General features: G+C 39.8%; 1 protein-coding gene across 2 annotated transcripts in view; it reads right to left on the bottom strand.

Moving 5' to 3' along the window:
* The window catches only part of eng (endoglin), an 81077-nt gene extending 68958 nt beyond the window's left edge, over nt 1–12119 (bottom strand). Inside the window, exons 1-2 of one of the 2 annotated variants that reach the window (XR_009651916.1) lie at nt 12089–12119; nt 10216–10440 (exon numbers count right to left, since the gene is read on the bottom strand). Coding sequence is in view for 1 of the 2 variants with exons in the window: in XM_060913432.1 (XP_060769415.1) it covers nt 10216–10276 (61 nt within the window). In the remaining variant the exon portion in view is untranslated. The remainder of the gene's footprint in view (nt 1–10215; nt 10441–12088) is intronic. The other variant, XM_060913432.1, reaches the window with a different exon arrangement.
* Nucleotides 12120–18269: the final 6150 nt, after the last annotated feature.

Below are 18269 nucleotides of genomic sequence, written 5' to 3'. Positions count from 1 at the left end.
CCTTACCATGTGATTCGTGTTTACTGCTGGACATCCACTATAATATTGTCGAGTGGCACTAGCAGCACGTTACAACGACCGCGATAATCTTACGAAGTTTCTTTAGCCTACGGCAATAAACAGAAAAATGTCAGATAGTAGGAGCAGTAATGAGGGTGACTTTATAGCATTGCAAAGTTCTATAGAGCAGGGTCTAAAAAGCTGCCAATTTGAGCCGCGACGAGAGAGGAAACGGGCAGGTCCATCAAAAAACAGACCTACAGAAACACAGGCTAGCAACAGTGATACCGGTAGCTACAATGATGAGAAGATAGAGATGAAGACACTAATCCTTCACAAACCACTAGAGTTATACTACTTAAAATGTAATACACAGACAAAATAATGCTTGAAAAAAATGGATGGTGATAATAGCTCTGGCTGCACGCAAGGGCGGATCCAGGGCGGAATGAAGAAGACGTGTGGAATCCTACGTCATGCAGCGTCACTGTCGTTTTCATCTCCAAATACATCCATCCACCGTATCTGGCTAATCCAGTACGGCCACGCCCGGGGAAATGGCCCAACGAACTGATGTTACAACTTTAACGTGTTTTTTAAGCGAGAGTCCGCTTCATTTTTTTTCGTCTCAAACATCTTGTGTTAACGTATAATGATAATTCATAAGCGTGCAATTTCACATTTTTCTGGTTAATCGCTTTAAAGTTAATAAAAGAAAAAATGCAGCTTGTCATGTCACATTAATGTTAACTCACTAACTCTGTTACAAGTTACAGCTTCACCTCTGACCGTTACAAAGCACTGACACTGGAGACTCCTTCCGTCGCCTTTTAAATAAACATCTTCATCTAAAACTTCACTGTATCATCACTTTCACTTTTTAAATGTGGCGTATTCATCATACAATGACGTCCCAATCAATGACCTGTTACGAGAGAAACCATAACATACTGTATCCTCTCGTATCTTTAAAAAAAGCACATTACTGTAAACCTGATAGAAAATGATTCAAGACTTCATCAGCTGTGTGTTATAATCCAATTTAATATAAACGCACATTATAATTTTGTCACATTAAAATTAAATTACACACAATTTAATCCAAAATTGTGTGTAATTTTGATGAGTACGTGGACAGCATACAGTATGCCATAGTCAGTGTTCAGAAAACTGAGCTTATTGTACATTTTAAATACACACTCACTGGCCACTTTAATAGGAACGTGTTGTTGATTCTAAGATCCCTGTTCTTGGCTGCAGGAATGGAACCCAGTGTGTTCTTCTCTCTCTGTTGCATGCTGAGATGCTTTTCTGCTCACCACGGTTGTAAAGAGTAGTTACCGTATATTCTTCCTGGCAAAAAAAGCTCAAACCACCTCGAATCTGTCCATTTCCCTCTGACCCTCTCGTATCAACAAGGCGTTTGTTTCCACCCACAGAACTGTCGCTCACTCACTCAATGTTTGTTTTTTGTTTTCCGCACCATTCTGTGTAAACTCTACAGACTGTTGTGTGTGAAAACCCCAGGAGGAGATCAGCAGTTTCTGAAATACTCAAACCTCATCCTCATCTGGCTCAAACCAACACCCATACCACAGTGAAAGAAAGAAAGAAAGTCACACTTCACTGTGAGATCACAGTTTTTCCCATTCTGATGTTTGAACATTGTGAACAGTAACTGAAGCTCTTGATTTGTATCTGTGTGATTTGATGCATCGTGCTGCTGTCGAGGGATCGGCTGATTACAGAACCGCATAAAACAGAACAGCAGGTGGATGTCAAGGTGCTCCTAATAAAGTGGCCGTTGAGCATATATTATATTTATGCAAGGCTGAAAAAGCTGGGATGATTATAGCTAGTAGTTTAGTATGGCATAATAAACGTTCATGTGTAAATCTCCCCAATCCTGCATTTATCTCCTTGATATGGGTTTCAATAAAGTGGGCCTGAAATGTTTTCTCCAAATGAAATGTTAGAACTCATGATCAAAGTGATATTTATTACTGAGTTATTATTATAGTTATAAGTCTGACTGGTGCGTTGAATTGAATTGAATTGAATTGAATTGAATTGAATTGAATTAAAAGGGTTGAATACAAAAACATAAAAAATCTTCTACACATTTGAATATTTAAGTAAAGAGTTGAATGTTTGAATAGTCTGACAATGTTCACAAATAAAGTAGTTATGAGTAAACGTACCGAAAAGTAAACGAATAATTTTGACCCTAATGGCATCTCATATACATAAAGTACAATTAAACAGAGCAGTATTGCACAAGGTAAGTAATTTATTTTAATATATCAAAATTTATATTAGTCTGATTACAGAAAACTTGGAACTTTTTTTTAACATACAGTACTGTGCAAAAGTCTTGGCACCCTTTTTCATACAAGCCTTGTTATTGATTTCTAATTTTCTGTGAAGCTGCTTTGCGACAATGTCGATTGTTAAAAGCGCTATACTTTAAGCGCTAAACTTGACTTAATTCATGACTTAACAATGGCACCCTTTATAAGCCAGTATTTACAAAGAGCTCAAAATTATTGGCACCGTTCAGTACGATGGCGATGGAAGATTGCATACAGTACAATACAAACAGACTAAATTGCTAAAGTAAGAAAAAACGTTAAAATTTTGTACAGAGCAAATGCCGTATCTCTCAAAAGCCCATGGAGCGAAATCTAAGAAATGTTATGCAAACACCATTCATGCAAACCTTTCTTTAACGACACTGTTTTTCTTCACCAAATAATACTGGAGGAGTGCCAATACTTTTGAACTCAGTCAAACGTGAACTATGCCGTATGTCTACTGTATGTTTAGACTCAAAATATCACTAACTGATCTTACATACAGTACTGTGCAAAAGTCTTGGCACCTTTTTTCATACAAACTTTGTTATATATTTCTATTTGATGACTTCTACATTATCAAGTCAAAACATTACAAAAACATTTTAGAGTTCAAAACGTTCAGGTTATTTCCAGCACAAAATTACCTGTTACAGAAAAAAAAATTTGTATCTGAGCAGCATATTCCATAAGAGAGCACTTTTCAGATTAAAAAAGAAAACATAATGAAGGCTGCTGGGTTTTGGTGTAAAATGAAGAAGTGAGTGTGACGGTCAAAGTGTCCAGAAGAACTGTGGCTGGTTCTGGAAGATGCTCAGTAAAACCTACAGCTCATTTCCACATAAAACTGCACTCGCAAAGGGTCGTCTCACACCAATCATTGTCTTTGTTTCATTTATTATGGCTTACTGATTACGGTTTATAGTATTTTGTTTCCTGTTGAAACATTTCATTTCATTATTAAAGCTGTTTTCGATCTACAGCATTTCTTTCCATGTGCCTCAGACTTTTGCACAGTGCTCCAAACTCTCAAGAATAATGAATATCTTAAATAAAACACTGATTTGGAGTGTCTACTGAGTGTCTCTTTGTGTTTATAAGCTGTAGAATGGTGGCCGAGTGCCAAAGAAGAGACGACAGACTTTCTCAGAGACGTTCTCAAGCTTTGTGGTAATATCTTTCCTTAGAAAAAAAAAGTGAATGAGGGCTACAGTGGTTCAGCCAGTGAGCGGCGATCCTTATCAGTCCAGGCGGCCGCCGCTCTGGTGCTAACAGCGGCTCTGAGATTTATCTCAGCCTGGCGCTAATGAGCCATTCAGCTCTCGGAAGTCTGGCTTGGAGCGAGATGATATATCGGTATGTATGATGGTGTACCGTGATAAATCAGTGTTGAGAAATTTTAAGATATGATACCTACTGGGTTAATTTTTTTTTTTTTTACAAGATGGTCAGACAGATGTTATACGCTAATGCATGTTCGTTCAGTGGAGCTGAAGCAGTTTAATTCCACTGGTGAAAAGGCCTAATTAAAATCAGGCAGTGCTTATGAGGAAATAGTGCTCAGGGAATTAAGCACATCTCCACAAGTGCTGTTTTGATCTTCCTCTCTTTTTTTATGCGAGTGTCTTGTTAACATGTTGCATCGAATGGGAATTAGACTGGAGTGGAAAATTCCACCGAGCTCCTTATGAATGTCGGACCGAATGCCTGGCTGCAGTCATCCAAAAATATTCCCTCAGCCCACACAGAAAGCTCAGAGTAAAAAAAAAAAAAGAAAGAAAAAAAAAGCGTCACACACAGGAAAAGGGCCAAAAAATAAAAACACTGAGTGAGCTGAAGTGAAGAGAGAAAAAAACAGAAAGAAAGAATGGGCAGTTGAGTGGAGTCTGGAGGGAAAGGATTGTTAATTGCAATTTGGAGATAAAAATCAGACTCCAGGAGCGACACGAGGTCGCGTCATTGGGTCTCCCTGCCACCCTGTCTGTCGGGGGCAGCTGGGCACTGGAATAAAAACACAACCCCATGCTATATGCTAATGCAACTGTGCTAAAATTAGCTTATTGTTTTGTCCCTGCTTTCTAAAGTTAAGTTAATACATGACTCACCATTACAGAGATATTTGGGTTGGAGTGGGGCATTTGATTCATGAAACATTTTGGTGAACGACATTTTTGCAGAAAAAATGTTTCCAGAGGCATTTAATTCAGAGTACTAAAGCCAAGGACATTTGGATATGGTTAATTTATGTTGGGGCATTTGGATCAGGGATAGCTGGACAGAGATGTTTTGATTGTGCCATTTGGACCAGAACTTTAAGCTTGGGGTGTTTGGACCAGGAACATCTGAAAAGGGACATTTAGCTTGGAGCTTTTGGCTCATTGAGGCTGGGGCATTTCTGCCAGAGACTTTTAGGCAAGAATATTTGAGTCAGGGTAATGGAGGGTAGTTGCAGGTCAACTGAGGAGTTTGGTGATATGGAAATGGGGTATGTGGTGGCGGTATTGGAGATCGGAGTATGTTTCCAGCAGTTGAAGTTGGGCCTTTTGGGGCAGGGACAATTTTCTCAGGGGCATTTTGGCTGAGGTCTTCCTGCCAAAGGACACAGTGACACAGGTATTTTTGGCTGAGGGCAGAGCACTGTTGGGACATTTTGGACTGGAGGCATTTTGCAGAACATTTATTTTGGGGCTTTTGGGCCAAGGACATCTGGAAAGGGGCATTTAATATTTTGCAAGTAGGATTTTCACTGAGGCATTTGGTGACATTAAAGTTTAATGGGGTATTTAGTGGAGGCATTTGGGCCGGGGTGTTTCCAGAAGCATTAGGGATAGTAGAACTGGGGCAATGGGTCACTTGGGTCAAGGACATTTACATCAGGGCATTCAGGCTGAAGATCTCTGAACCATACATTGGTGCAGTTGTATTTTGGCTGAGGTATTTGGTTAAATGGAACTGGGGTCATTGAGTGGAGGTGTTTGGGCTGGGGTTGGTTTCCAAGGGCATGTACTTTGGTGCTTTTGGGTAAAGCACATTTAAACAGGGCATTTAGGTCAGTGGGATATCTGAACTGGGGAACTTTTGTTTATTGTCTTTAGGTGCAGGTCTTTGTGGTCATTTAGGAGGCGTGGTATTGAAACTTAAGGGCAAGGGCACTTTGTCTGGGGAATTGAGGGCAATTGGGCACGAGGTCATTTGTCTCAGACTTGGCCAGGCTCATTTGGAAAGAAAGGAAGTGCTTTATTTGTCTACAGGAGGGGGATTTTCTCTCTCTCTGATTTTGCTTTTTTTTCGTCCAACATCAGAGGAGACGTCCATCATCTCTCTGACTCTCTCCGTCTGTTTCCCTGGCGGCCTATTTTTTCCGTCTGTTTCTCAGCGGGGCTGGAGCGAGCCAGTGACGCCGCTGGGCCGCTGGGTACTGTCGTTACAGTCGTTATGTAATGGCACCCTGATCGCTGCGCTCTTCCTCAGGATATCGCTCCCTGTGGCTCCACTGCAGCTCCTTTTCTCTCTCTCTGTCTCTCTCTCTCTCTCTCTCTCTAGACTTCTGTTCAAATATACATGCTGTGCTTTTCTTCATCTCTCTTCATGTTTATTTCCTTTACCTCTCTCTCTCTCTCTCTCACACACACACACACCTTTCTTTTTCTCTTATACACACATTTTCTCAACTGGGTGGCAAACAAGTGCATCATGGGATGCCAGACATCTACTAAAAACAAATAATCCAAGAGCTGAATGTAATTTTCATGTTTTGGATTGCTGCTTTATCAAAGAACACACCCATTTTTAATTATGTTTGTTTTATAGATAAATGTAAAATTAAGATTTTTTTGTCTTCATTTAAACGTCATAATGGGTGCAAACTTTTGCACTCGACTCTGTATTACCTCCCAAACACCTTCTACCATCCATGTACATACACATTATACATGTTCATCAGCTCAAACGTTTATTAGCAGACATAAATGCTTCATAACGCTGAGGTCTACACTGATTTGTTAAAGCCAACACTGTACTTTTACTCTGCCATTTCCTGCCCAGAAAACACATCTGAAATAAATCACGATGACTATTTTAACCACAGAAACCCAGAATGTACCTGTTGGTTTCGAATTTAGTGTGCACGATGCTAAACTAATACAAAATACAAGCAAATCCAGTCAAACCTAGTGAACATACAGTTAGGTCCATAAATATTTGGACAGAGGTAACATTTTTCTAATTTTGGTTCTGAACATTACCACAATGAATTTTGAACAAAACAATTCAGATGCAGTTGAAGTTCAGACTTTCAGCTTTAATTCAGTGGGTTGAATAAAATGATTGCATAAAAATGTGAGGAACTAAAGCATTTTTTAAACACAATCCCTTCATTTCAGGGGCTCAAAAGTAATTGGACAAATTAAATAACTGTAAATAAAATGTTCATTTCTAATACTTGGTTGAAAACCCTTTGTTGGCAATGACTGCCTGAAGTCTTGAACTCATGGACATCACCAGACGCTGTGTTTCCTCCTTTTTAATGCTCTGCCAGGCCTTTACTGCAGCAGTTTTCAGTTGCTGTTTGTTTGTGGGCCTTTCTGTCTGAAGTTTAGTCTTTAACAAGTGAAATGCATGCTCGATTGGGTTGAGATCAGGTGACTGACTTGGCCATTCAAGAATATTCCACTTCTTTGCTTTAATAAACTCCTGGGTTGCTTTGGCTTTCTGTTTTGGGTCATTGTCCATCTGTATTATGAAACGCCGACCAATCAGTTTGGCTGGATTTGAGCACACAGTATGTCTCTGAATACCTCAGAATTCATCCGGCTGCTTCTGTCCTGTGTCACATCATCAATAAACACTAGTGACCCAGTGCCACTGACAGCCATGCATGCCCAAGCCATCACACTGCCTCCGCCGTGTTTTACAGATGATGTGGTATGCTTTGGATCATGAGCTGGACCACGCCTTAGCCATATTTTTTTCTTTCCATCATTCTGGTAGAGGTTGATCTTGGTTTCATCTGTCCAAAGAATGTTCTTCCAGAACTGTGCTGGCTTTTTTGGATGTTTTTTAGCAAAGTCCAATCTAGCCTTTTTATTCTTGAGGCTTATGAATGGCTTGCACCGTGCAGTGAACCCTCTGTATTTACTTTCATGTAGTCTTCTCTTTATGGTAGATTTGGATATTGATACGCCTACCTCCTGGAGAGTGTTGTTCACTTGGTTGGCTGTTGTAAAGGGGTTTCTCTTCACCATGGAAATTATTCTGCGATCATCCACTGTTGTCTTATGTGGGCGTCCAGGTCTTTTTGCATTGATGAGTTCACCAGTGCTTTCTTTCTTTCTCAGGATGTACCAAACTGTAGATTTTGCCACTCCTAATATTGTAGCAATTTCTCGGATGGGTTTTTTCTGTTTTCGCAGCTTAAGGATGGCTTGTTTCACCTGCATGGAGAGCTCCTTTGACCGCATGTTTTCTTCACAGCAAAATCTTCCAAATGCAAGCACCACACCTCAAATCAACTCCAGGCCTTTTATCTGCTTAATTGAGAATGACATAACGAAGGAACTGCCCACACCTGCCCATGAAATAGCTTTTGAGTCAATTGTCCAATTACTTTTGGTCCCTTTAAAAACAGGGTGGCACATGTTAAGGAGCTGAAACTCCTAAACCCTTCATCCAATTTTAATGTGGATCCCCTCAAATGAAAGCTGAAAGTCTGGACCTTATGTCCATGTCCATTATGTAACTATAACTTGAATATGTTTCAGTAAACGGGTAAAAAAACAAAATTTGTGTCAGTGTCCAAATATATATGGACCTAACTGTATACGCAACATTATAGCACAGCGTTGATGGATTCTGATTGGTCAGAGCAGAGGGTATTGATTCATTTCCTATAACAGCTGTTTTTTTATTATTAATGTGGTTGTTCTAATACGTTATTGTTTTTACAGCTAAACTCACTGGGACTTTTGTACGGCTGACACGCCACATCAACGAAGCGGTGAGCTTTTCATTAAAGACACATTTCTGTCGCATTTCTCTCAGGAGTCTCCAGTGTCAGAGCTTTGTAACGCTCAGAATTAAAGCTGTAACTTTACGTTTTCACGACATCTTCAGAACAGAGGCGTTTAAGCTTTGTGGTTTCTCAGTAACATAAAGACTGTTTCCAGCTGCTGATAACTGCTGTGGTGAGAGAGGAACGCTTCGGGATGTGTGTTTAAAGCAAACCAAGTCACAGTTTTATTACACCACTGTGTCTTGTGTCGATGTTTATTTTGCCAGGTTGTTAAAAGTTGATGAAATCTCAGGCAATAATCATGAACATGATGTGGCTCATGTCATCACATGTTTCATTGACTACAACACAACATGTTTACGTTGGTTTGTTGCTCTTTCCCAAGCACACAACGATATCCCAATTTGGCTCGTTACCAAGAATCCGAACTTGAATAAATACACCATGATGCATGCCCACTGTTGAAAGAACAGAGGGTTCTTTCAGCCAGCAGAGGTATTAATAACAACGGTTTCCCCAAATTGAACAGAGTTTCCTTAAGTGATAGATTCACGTGGCCTTCACGTCTAAGAACAGGACTCACGATCGAAATTCATTAATTTGAACTTCAAAGGTTGGACAGCACACATGGAGCAGAAGATTGACAAAAGCATGTTTGCGTTGAACGACTTCTTTCACAATTGTTATTTTAAAAGATTAAAATGAACTGGAATGTGTGCTAAGACTAAGGTGTTCAAACCAGTGTACGATACGACACAGTGCGCAGTGCACAACACAAACATTTACAATTCTGGAATGTGTACCATTCCATAAGTTGCTAATTTTAGCATTTGATTTTCAAAATAAAAGCCAGAAACATGACAAAGGCAAAAGTGAAGGGAGCTACACATATAGAAATATATAAAAATGTATAGAAATACAGACAAATCAGGGAATATAGAGATTTCTTGTGAACAAAAAAAAAGTTTTTTTAATTTTATTTTTAATTTATGTTATTTTAGGTTTTATTATTGTTAATAATAATAATAATAATAATAATAATAATAATAATAATAATATCATCTGTATTTATTTTCTGCCTTTTTTTTGTGGTTGTTGAAGATCAATAATATAGAGCTTGAATTTTCCCAAAATAAATAGATATGTGAACAGAAAGAGAAACCAAAACCAATACGTATGAATGAATGAATGAATGAATGAATGAATGAATGAATTTGTATTCACACACAAAAGAAACCATTTTCATGAAGCCATGTCTAACACCACAATCAGATAAATTCATTGTAAAAATCCCAGATCATATACTGCATCCATGAAGAACCCTTACAGTTCCACATCAATAGAACTACCTTTGAAAGCTAAGAACAAAGAGAATTATCAAATTAACCCTTAAAGAACTTTTTTCTAAGAGTTACCTGCATCTCCAGGGAATTAAAAAGGTGTCACTCCAGTCATAGTTACACTCTGTTTTATTCTAAGTGCAGAAACAGGACAGGAATGCTCCTGAATTATAGATTATAGATGTTTGAGAAAGAAATTCCACATCTTTCAAGCGCTAATTTCTTATCTGTTCAACATTATTATCGTATCAGTATTCTGTTCTCAATTCTACACCCAGAAGGTCGCTGAGACCCTGCAGAAGTTCAATCAAGCACCATCGATCGTTCTTCAGTTCAATCGTTTGGGGAAACCTGTACCGAAGGATTTCCCTTTTGTTAAAAAAAAAAGTTTCATGTAAAGTTGACAACCACCCAAGGGACCCTTGAGGAACCATTTCTTTTTAAAGAAGTGCAAAAATTAAACTTGCATTCTTGCATTTCAGACTGAAACAGTATGAAACGGAGGTGTTACCTGAAGCTGCAGCAGCGCTGAAGATCATCAGCAAAGCCACAATAGTGTTGAAGGTCTCCATGTGTCGGATCAGCGGTGTTCTGGAGTGTACAATTCAGGAGTTTCTCCCTCTATCAGCTGGCACCTGAGGACAGCCCGGGTTCCAGCAGCACTGTGCGTGTGTGTGAGAGAGTGCATTTGGTTGTATTTCAGGCGCTAATCACACCCGTCCGGCCTTGACGCTTCCTGGCAGGGCAGAAAAGGAGGCGGCGTTAAAGGGGGGAAAATCTCCTGGGGCTCATTTTAACCAATGACCGTGGAAGATGCCTCTGTGTTCTTTTTTCTTACACTGTTTGGATTGCTTGGTAAAAGTTCCTGCTGGATCATGGCACGCTAAAGAGTCTGATAAGATCCAGATGCGTGACTCGGGCTTAGCAATTCTTAAGTAATTGTTCGATATTGTATATATTCTTACGTATACACTGATCAAATGTTTACAGGATGCAAGTTAAAGCAATGGTTAAAAAAAATAAAAAATGCACTTGAAAATGTGTGTATGGGGGGGGTATGTGTGTGTGTTCTGCTTTTGCTGATATTTTGCAAAAGCAGAACAACACACATACTTTCTCAGTTCTGGTACTTTAATTATTTGTATGCCTCTTTTTTATTGAAATTATTCACGTTTTATTAAATAATTTATTTGCTAAATCATTGGGCGGCACCATGGGTGCAGATCCCGGGGGGGACGGGGGGGATATGTCCCCCCCCCCAATTTCTGAAAAACATGAATTGTCCCCCCCAATAAAAATCCCCTAAATTATTCAAAATTGTACAAACAAATGTATTTTCAGACTTCACATTCTTCACGTTTTAGATAGAAATGGTGGAACAAATAATGTTTGACAAATATAATAATTCTGACTCTGGACAAATAAACAAGAAAGGTAAGCACAAATGATTCCCTGTGCAGTACTTTTTGAATGATGTGGCGAGCCTCTACGAAGTTGTGATTTATGGTTGCATGGTATGAGTTGCATACGGGCAAAAAAAAAAAAAAAAATCACTTTTGTGCCCCCCCCAATCCTGAAATCGGATCTGCACCCCTGGGCGGTACGGTGGTGTAGTGGTTAGCACGGTCGCCTTGCAGCAAGAAGGTTCTGGGTTCGAGCCCAGCGGCCGGCGAGGGCCTTTCTGTGTGGAGTTTGCATGTTCTCCCCGTGTCTGCGTGGGTTTCCTCCGGGTGCTCCGGTTTCCCCCACAGTCCAAAGACATGCGGTTAGGTTAATATGGGACGGCCTTGGGCTGAGGTGCCCTTGAGCGAGGCACCGAACTCCCAACTGCTCCCCGGGCGCTGTTAGCATGGCTGCCCACTGCTCTGGGTGTGTGTGTGTGTGTGTGTGTGCTCATTGCTCAGTGTGTGTTCACTGCTTCAGATGGGTTAAATGCAGGGAGGAATTTCACAAGCGTGTGATGAATAAAGTTGTGCTTTATGTGCTTTTTATGTGCTTATTAATAAACATGCACGTGATTAATAATAAACATTTAATTAAACATATAAATAAATAAACAAACCTAAGTTAATTAAATATCTCGAAACAATTAATCCTGATTGTTTTATGGGGAGAAAAAAATATTACTTTGATAGCATGCCGAGAGCGTGTACTCCCGTAAAGCGTTACCATAGTTACCGCAGATGGCGTAAAATTTCGACGTAATCTTATTTAATACACCAGTACGCCGCTACGCACGTAGTCATGGTAACCTGTAACCCGGATGTAGCAGCTTACGATTAATATAACGCCAACTTCTTTCAATTAAACTAGTGTTATTAGTGCCAGGACTAAAATAAATCATAAAACAAAGCTGTTAGGGATTAATTACATTAAAACTTCACCTTTATAGACGGAGCTCCGGGTTTTGTTTTGTTTTGTGCGTGTAGTTTCTCCGCCGCCGCTCCGGAAGCAGCTGAGAGAGAAAACTCTCGCGCACGCGAGCCGGTCCATGGCAAGACACGCCCACTTCCTACTCGAAATACTGTCCTGTGATGCAATAAATGGTCGCTAGAGGGCACGCGAGGGGAAAGCCATTCATGAGAGTGAACGGAGACGTCAGAAACACTGACATCATACTAAACAAAAAAAGATAATTATTACTATATAGAGTTTATTAGACATTAATCAAATATAATATAATTATTATACATATAATTCAATGGATGTATATTATATTTTATATATAATTCAATGGATATTTACTGTTTTCATTTTAAATATTATATGCAATGTATTTTAATCTCATCTCATTATCTGTAGCCGCTTTATCCTGTTCTACAGGGTCGCAGGCGAGCTGGAGCCTATCCCAGCTGACTACGGGCGAAAGGCGGGGTTCACCCTGGACAAGTCGCCAGGTCATCACAGGGCTGACACATAGACACAGACAACCATTCACACTCACATTCACACCTACGCTCAATTTAGAGTCACCAGTTAACCTAACCTGCATGTCTTTGGACTGTGGGGGAAACCGGAGCACCCGGAGGAAACCCACGCGGACACGGGGAGAACATGCAAACTCCGCACAGAAAGGCCCTCGCCAGCCACGGGGCTCGAACCCGGACCTTCTTGCTGTGAGGCGACAGCGCTAACCACTACACCACCGTGCCGCCCCCATATAAAATATTAAAAATTATTTAAAAACTATCACAAAGAAAAGTAATTTATGCATCAAATGTCTTAAGAATGTCTTAAATTTTCCTTTAAAAGTGTCAGTGGATGGAGTGTTTTTTATAGATACTGGCAAATCATTCCATAACATATGCACACAAGTGGAAAATGCACAAGAACTATAGGGCTTCGGACAAAACTTTGATCTTGATACGTGTAGGTTAGCATTAGATCATAGAACTCTGTTTGGTTTAAGGAGAAGTATTTTATATTATATCCGTCATCAAAAAATTCCCGTGCAAGGATTGGCCAAGGATGGCTCACGTGACATAAAATAGTTCCACCATTGATTAAGCAATCATGATCATGCCTAGCTAGGCAGGCGATAGCATGGGGAAATAAATGAATAAAGGTTAAAAAAAAAGCAACAGCATGGAGCATTGCACATGCACAGGTCGAAGGTCATGCCAACATAAACAACAAACATGGCTGCCTCCAATGAATTTATGCCAAGATGCAATCTTAACACTTTTAGTTTGGAAATTTTTGATGAGGAACATAAATCAAATGTACCATGCACTGAGAGGCTCCAATAGTTAGGGATTCTCTTCAGTGACTTTTCTTTGCTGTGCCCCTCACAAAATAGTACTATGCCAGTCACCTCAGAGAATCCATAATTTCAACCGGAGCCTCTCAGTGCATGGTACAATTTGATTAATATTTTCTTTATTAAGCTATATCTAGGGCGGCACGGTGGTGTAGTGGTTAGCGCTGTCGCCTCACAGCAAGAAGGTCCTGGGTTCGAGCCCCGGGGCCGGCGGGGGCCTTTCTGTGTGGAGTTTGCATGTTCTCCGCGTGGGTTTCCTCCGGGTGCTCCGGTTTCCCCCACAGTCCAAAGACATGCAGGTTAGGTTAACTGGTGACTCTAAATTGACCGTAGGTGTGAATGGTTGTCTGTGTCTATGTGTCAGCCCTGTGATGACCTGGCGACTTGTCCAGGGTGTACCCCGCCTTTCGCCCGTAGTCAGCTGGGATAGGCTCCAGCTTGCCTGCGACCCTGTAGAAGGATAAAGTGGCTAGAGATAATGAGATGAGATGAGAAGCTATATCTATATTTTTAATTATAATTATTATCTCTCCAAATATTTACAGTAGGCTAAAAATAATGACCATATATGTATTTTTAAGTGCCAATTTCAAAAAATAAGAAAAGGCTGCGCTCACATTTATTTGTGCACATGACAAAGAAACTTGAACTTTAAACTTGAATATGATTTAACAAATAATGGTTTTCTGCAAAATAGCAAAAGTTCAGGATCTGAGAGATGACATTTGGAACTCAATCAATTAATGGTATAATCACTGAACACAACATTTCACAAATACAGCCACTTATTCCAGTGCTCACTGTGCACGAAGCAGGCATGATTGACATGCAAATAGACACGCCCCTGAGTTCTGACTGGCTGGATGTTGGTGGTCCACATCATTTGTCTTGTCCAGGCTTGGACACTGCAGAGAGCAGAGATTTTTACTTCATGTGAGAAGAAACTTCACCTCATACGTACAACCCCGATTCCAAAAAAGTTGGGACAAAGTACAAATTGTAAATAAAAACGGAATGCAATGATGTGGAAGTTTCAAAATTCCATATTTTATTCAGAATAGAACAAAGATGACATATCAAATGTTTAAACTGAGAAAATGTATCATTTAAAGAGAAAAATTAGGTGATTTTAAATTTCATGACAACAACACATCTCAAAAAAGTTGGGACAAGGCCATGTTTACCACTGTGAGACATCCCCTTTTCTCTTTACAACAGTCTGTAAACGTCTGGGGACTGAGGAGACAAGTTGCTCAAGTTTAGGGATAGGAATGTTAACCCATTCTTGTCTAATGTAGGATTCTAGTTGCTCAACTGTCTTAGGTCTTTTTTGTCGTATCTTCCGTTTTATGATGCACCAAATGTTTTCTATGGGTGAAAGATCTGGACTGCAGGCTGGCCAGTTCAGTACCCGGACCCTTCTTCTACGCAGCCATGATGCTGTAATTGATGCAGTATGTGGTTTGGCATTGTCATGTTGGGAAATGCAAGGTCTTCCCTGAAAGAGACGTCGTCTGGATGGGAGCATATGTTGCTCTAGAACCTGGATATACCTTTCAGCATTGATGGTGTCTTTCCAGATGTGTAAGCTGCCCATGCCACACGCACTAATGCAACCCCATACCATCAGAGATGCAGGCTTCTGAACTGAGCACTGATAACAACTTGGGTCGTCCTTCTCCTCTTTAGTCCGAATGACACGGCGTCCCTGATTTCCATAAAGAACTTCAAATTTTGATTCGTCTGACCACAGAACAGTTTTCCACTTTGCCACAGTCCATTTTAAATGAGCCTTGGCCCAGAGAAGACGTCTGCGCTTCTGGATCATGTTTAGATACGGCTTCTTCTTTGAACTATAGAGTTTTAGCTGGCAACAGCGGATGGCACGTTGAATTGTGTTTACAGATAATGTTCTCTGGAAATATTCCTGAGCCCATTTTGTGATTTCCAATACAGAAGCATGCCTGTATGTGATGCAGTGCCGTCTAAGGGCCCGAAGATCACGGGCACCCAGTATGGTTTTCCGGCCTTGACCCTTACGCACAGAGATTCTTCCAGATTCTCTGAATCTTTTGATGATATTATGCACTGTAGATGATGATGATATGTTCAAACTCTTTGCAATTTTACACTGTCTATTGCTCCACTATTTGTCGGCGCAGAATTCGGGGGATTGGTGATCCTCTTCCCATCTTTACTTCTGAGAGCCGCTGCCACTCCAAGATGCTCTTTTTATACCCAGTCATGTTAATGACCTATTGCCAATTGACCTAATGAGTTGCAATTTGGTCCTCCAGCTGTTCCTTTTTTGTACCTTTAACTTTTCCAGCCTCTTATTGCCCCGTCCCAACTTTTTTGAGATGTGTTGCTGTCATGAAATTTCAAATGAGCCAATATTTGGCATGAAATTTCAAAATGTCTCACTTTCGACATTTGATATGTTGTCTATGTTCTATTGTGAATACAACATCAGTTTTTGAGATTTGTAAATTATTGCATTCCGTTTTTATTTACAATTTGTACTTTGTCCCAACTTTTTTGGAATCGGGGTTGAATTACACACAGAGATTGGGCATTCTACAGAGCTCATAACTCACACACACACACACACACACACACACACACACACACACACACACACACACACACACACACACACAAATAGATTAGTGGCTGTGTTGAAAACCGCCGCAGACTCATGTCCGGACTAAAACAGGAGCAAAAAATAGGCCACAAAGGAGTGTAAATTATTTCCCTGCATTACTCCGAGCTCCAGCTAATTTTAGTAACACAATAAAGTGACAGCAACGTCACACAACATGCATGAAATTTACACTTTTACATCATTCGATAAATATGAGGCTGATGTATAAAATGTTGTATTTGTGGAATCATCATTTATAGAAAATCTGATTTTCGAAGATTTGGGAATCCCAAATGATCATGATTTTGTTTTATTTGTTTGTTTGTTTATGATTTAATTACAATATTGCCTCTATTTTACTTATTTTTGCCTTTTATCTTTGTTATATTACTTTACAATTCTTTTTTGTGTAATTTTAATACATTTAATCATCAAGCTGAACTCAAAACCTGAAAAGGTGCAGTCAGTGATTTTATTGAAAACCTAAAATGCCTTTTAAAAAAAGGACTTTTTTTTGTTTGTTTTTAGTGCTCACATCAAAATAACGGGAACTTTATATGATTTTAAAAATCTTAAATTTTTATTATTTAATTTAGTTAAATTTTATATTTGTATGTGTACAAAGATTAAAATACATTTATTTATTTATCTATCAATATAAAAATACATTAATTAAAAATTTTTAAATTAATTTATTTATTGATATGTGTATGTGTACATTTTATGCTCATTTTGCATGTTTTTATTTATTAACAACAAAAACAATAATAATAATAATAATAATAATAATAATAATAATAATAATAATAATAATGCAAGTTTTAAGTTGCAGCCCAGGCATGTCTTCTTGCTCATTGTCCATCCTCATCAAGACTGAGGTATGTATAAGTTGAAGGAAATATTTTTGGCATTTCCTGGAGTCACTCATGTTGTTTCAGCTCGAGAGATTCTGCACGTAGCTGTTTCTTCCCTTCCCGTGGTGCGCAGTGAGCTCTGCAGGTTTCAATAACAGGAAGTGAGGTGCTATCGTTTGAAGAGGCGCTGGGCACTCATAACGTGAAGGCAAAGTGTTCACGTTTCCTTACGACCCACAAAGGAGACACTCAAGGCCACAAACTTAAACAGACACACGTCCATGTGTTAGAGTGGCGATGAGTTTAGATGTGAGCTGATGTTTTTTTCTTTCCTGCAGAGGCCATTAATGCTATAAATACTCAACTGGTAGACAATACATGTCATGTCTTTCAGTATTACGAATACGCCGTTTCTCCTAAATGACACAGATGTGACCAGGGCCGTCGACAGGGGGGGACAACCGGGTATTTTGTCCCGGGCCCAGGCATGAGGGGGGGCCCAGAACTGGTCCCTCATGAAGATGCCATTAATCATTCTGTTTCATTTCAAAATGTGTTGATTTGGGGGAGAAAAATGTGCTATATTTGCATTCAATGAATGATTTCTGGTTCTTTTGCCTTTATTGTCTTCGAAAATAGATTCAAGAACCAACCTACCACCCCTAATGCAGAAATGGTTTGGTCTTTGATTAAGGCGCCAAATAACACGGCACTATTCCATCATAACGCTTCGACAATAAGCGTGCGAGCCCGTTTGCCAACATACACAAGTCAGGAGCAAAGAAAAGAAAAGAGAAAAAGAGATGAAGAAGCCAAGAGCCTCAGGGGCTCACTGCATAGATATTTTAGAAAAAATTCAGATGATGCAGCAGGTGGTGAAGGCAGTGGGGCAGCTGAGCCAGGTAAGACACAGATAACTTTTTTCCAGCCCCGTAATGTAACCCCAGCACGCGCGACGCGCCATTCATAATTATAAAGTAGGGGATAGCAGGGTACACTGAGTGAACACTGAAATGCACAGGGCATTGAATTATTTCATAAACATATCGGTTTAATAACACTGTGTTGCATATATCTCAATGAAGCAAAGAATAGCACATTGGCCCGCAATCATATCCAAATGTTTTAGGCACGCTTGCTGAGCTGCGCTGAGCTGGACTCCGGTTAGCTGAAAGCCCGTGGAACGCTGCCTCTTGTTAATTAAACCTTATTTTGTTGGAAATCATCCCGTGTAGATACGACGGCATGTGAAATTGCCAGCTAGATAGAGTTTAATGTAACGAATGGGCTATAAATGGGGTGTTTTG

Source organism: Neoarius graeffei, chromosome 28, assembly GCF_027579695.1.
Source record: "Neoarius graeffei isolate fNeoGra1 chromosome 28, fNeoGra1.pri, whole genome shotgun sequence".
In the NCBI taxonomy this organism is placed as follows: Eukaryota; Metazoa; Chordata; class Actinopteri; order Siluriformes; family Ariidae; genus Neoarius; species Neoarius graeffei.
Note: the sequence above shows the minus strand (reverse complement) of the source record. Positions and strands in the feature narration are given on the sequence as shown.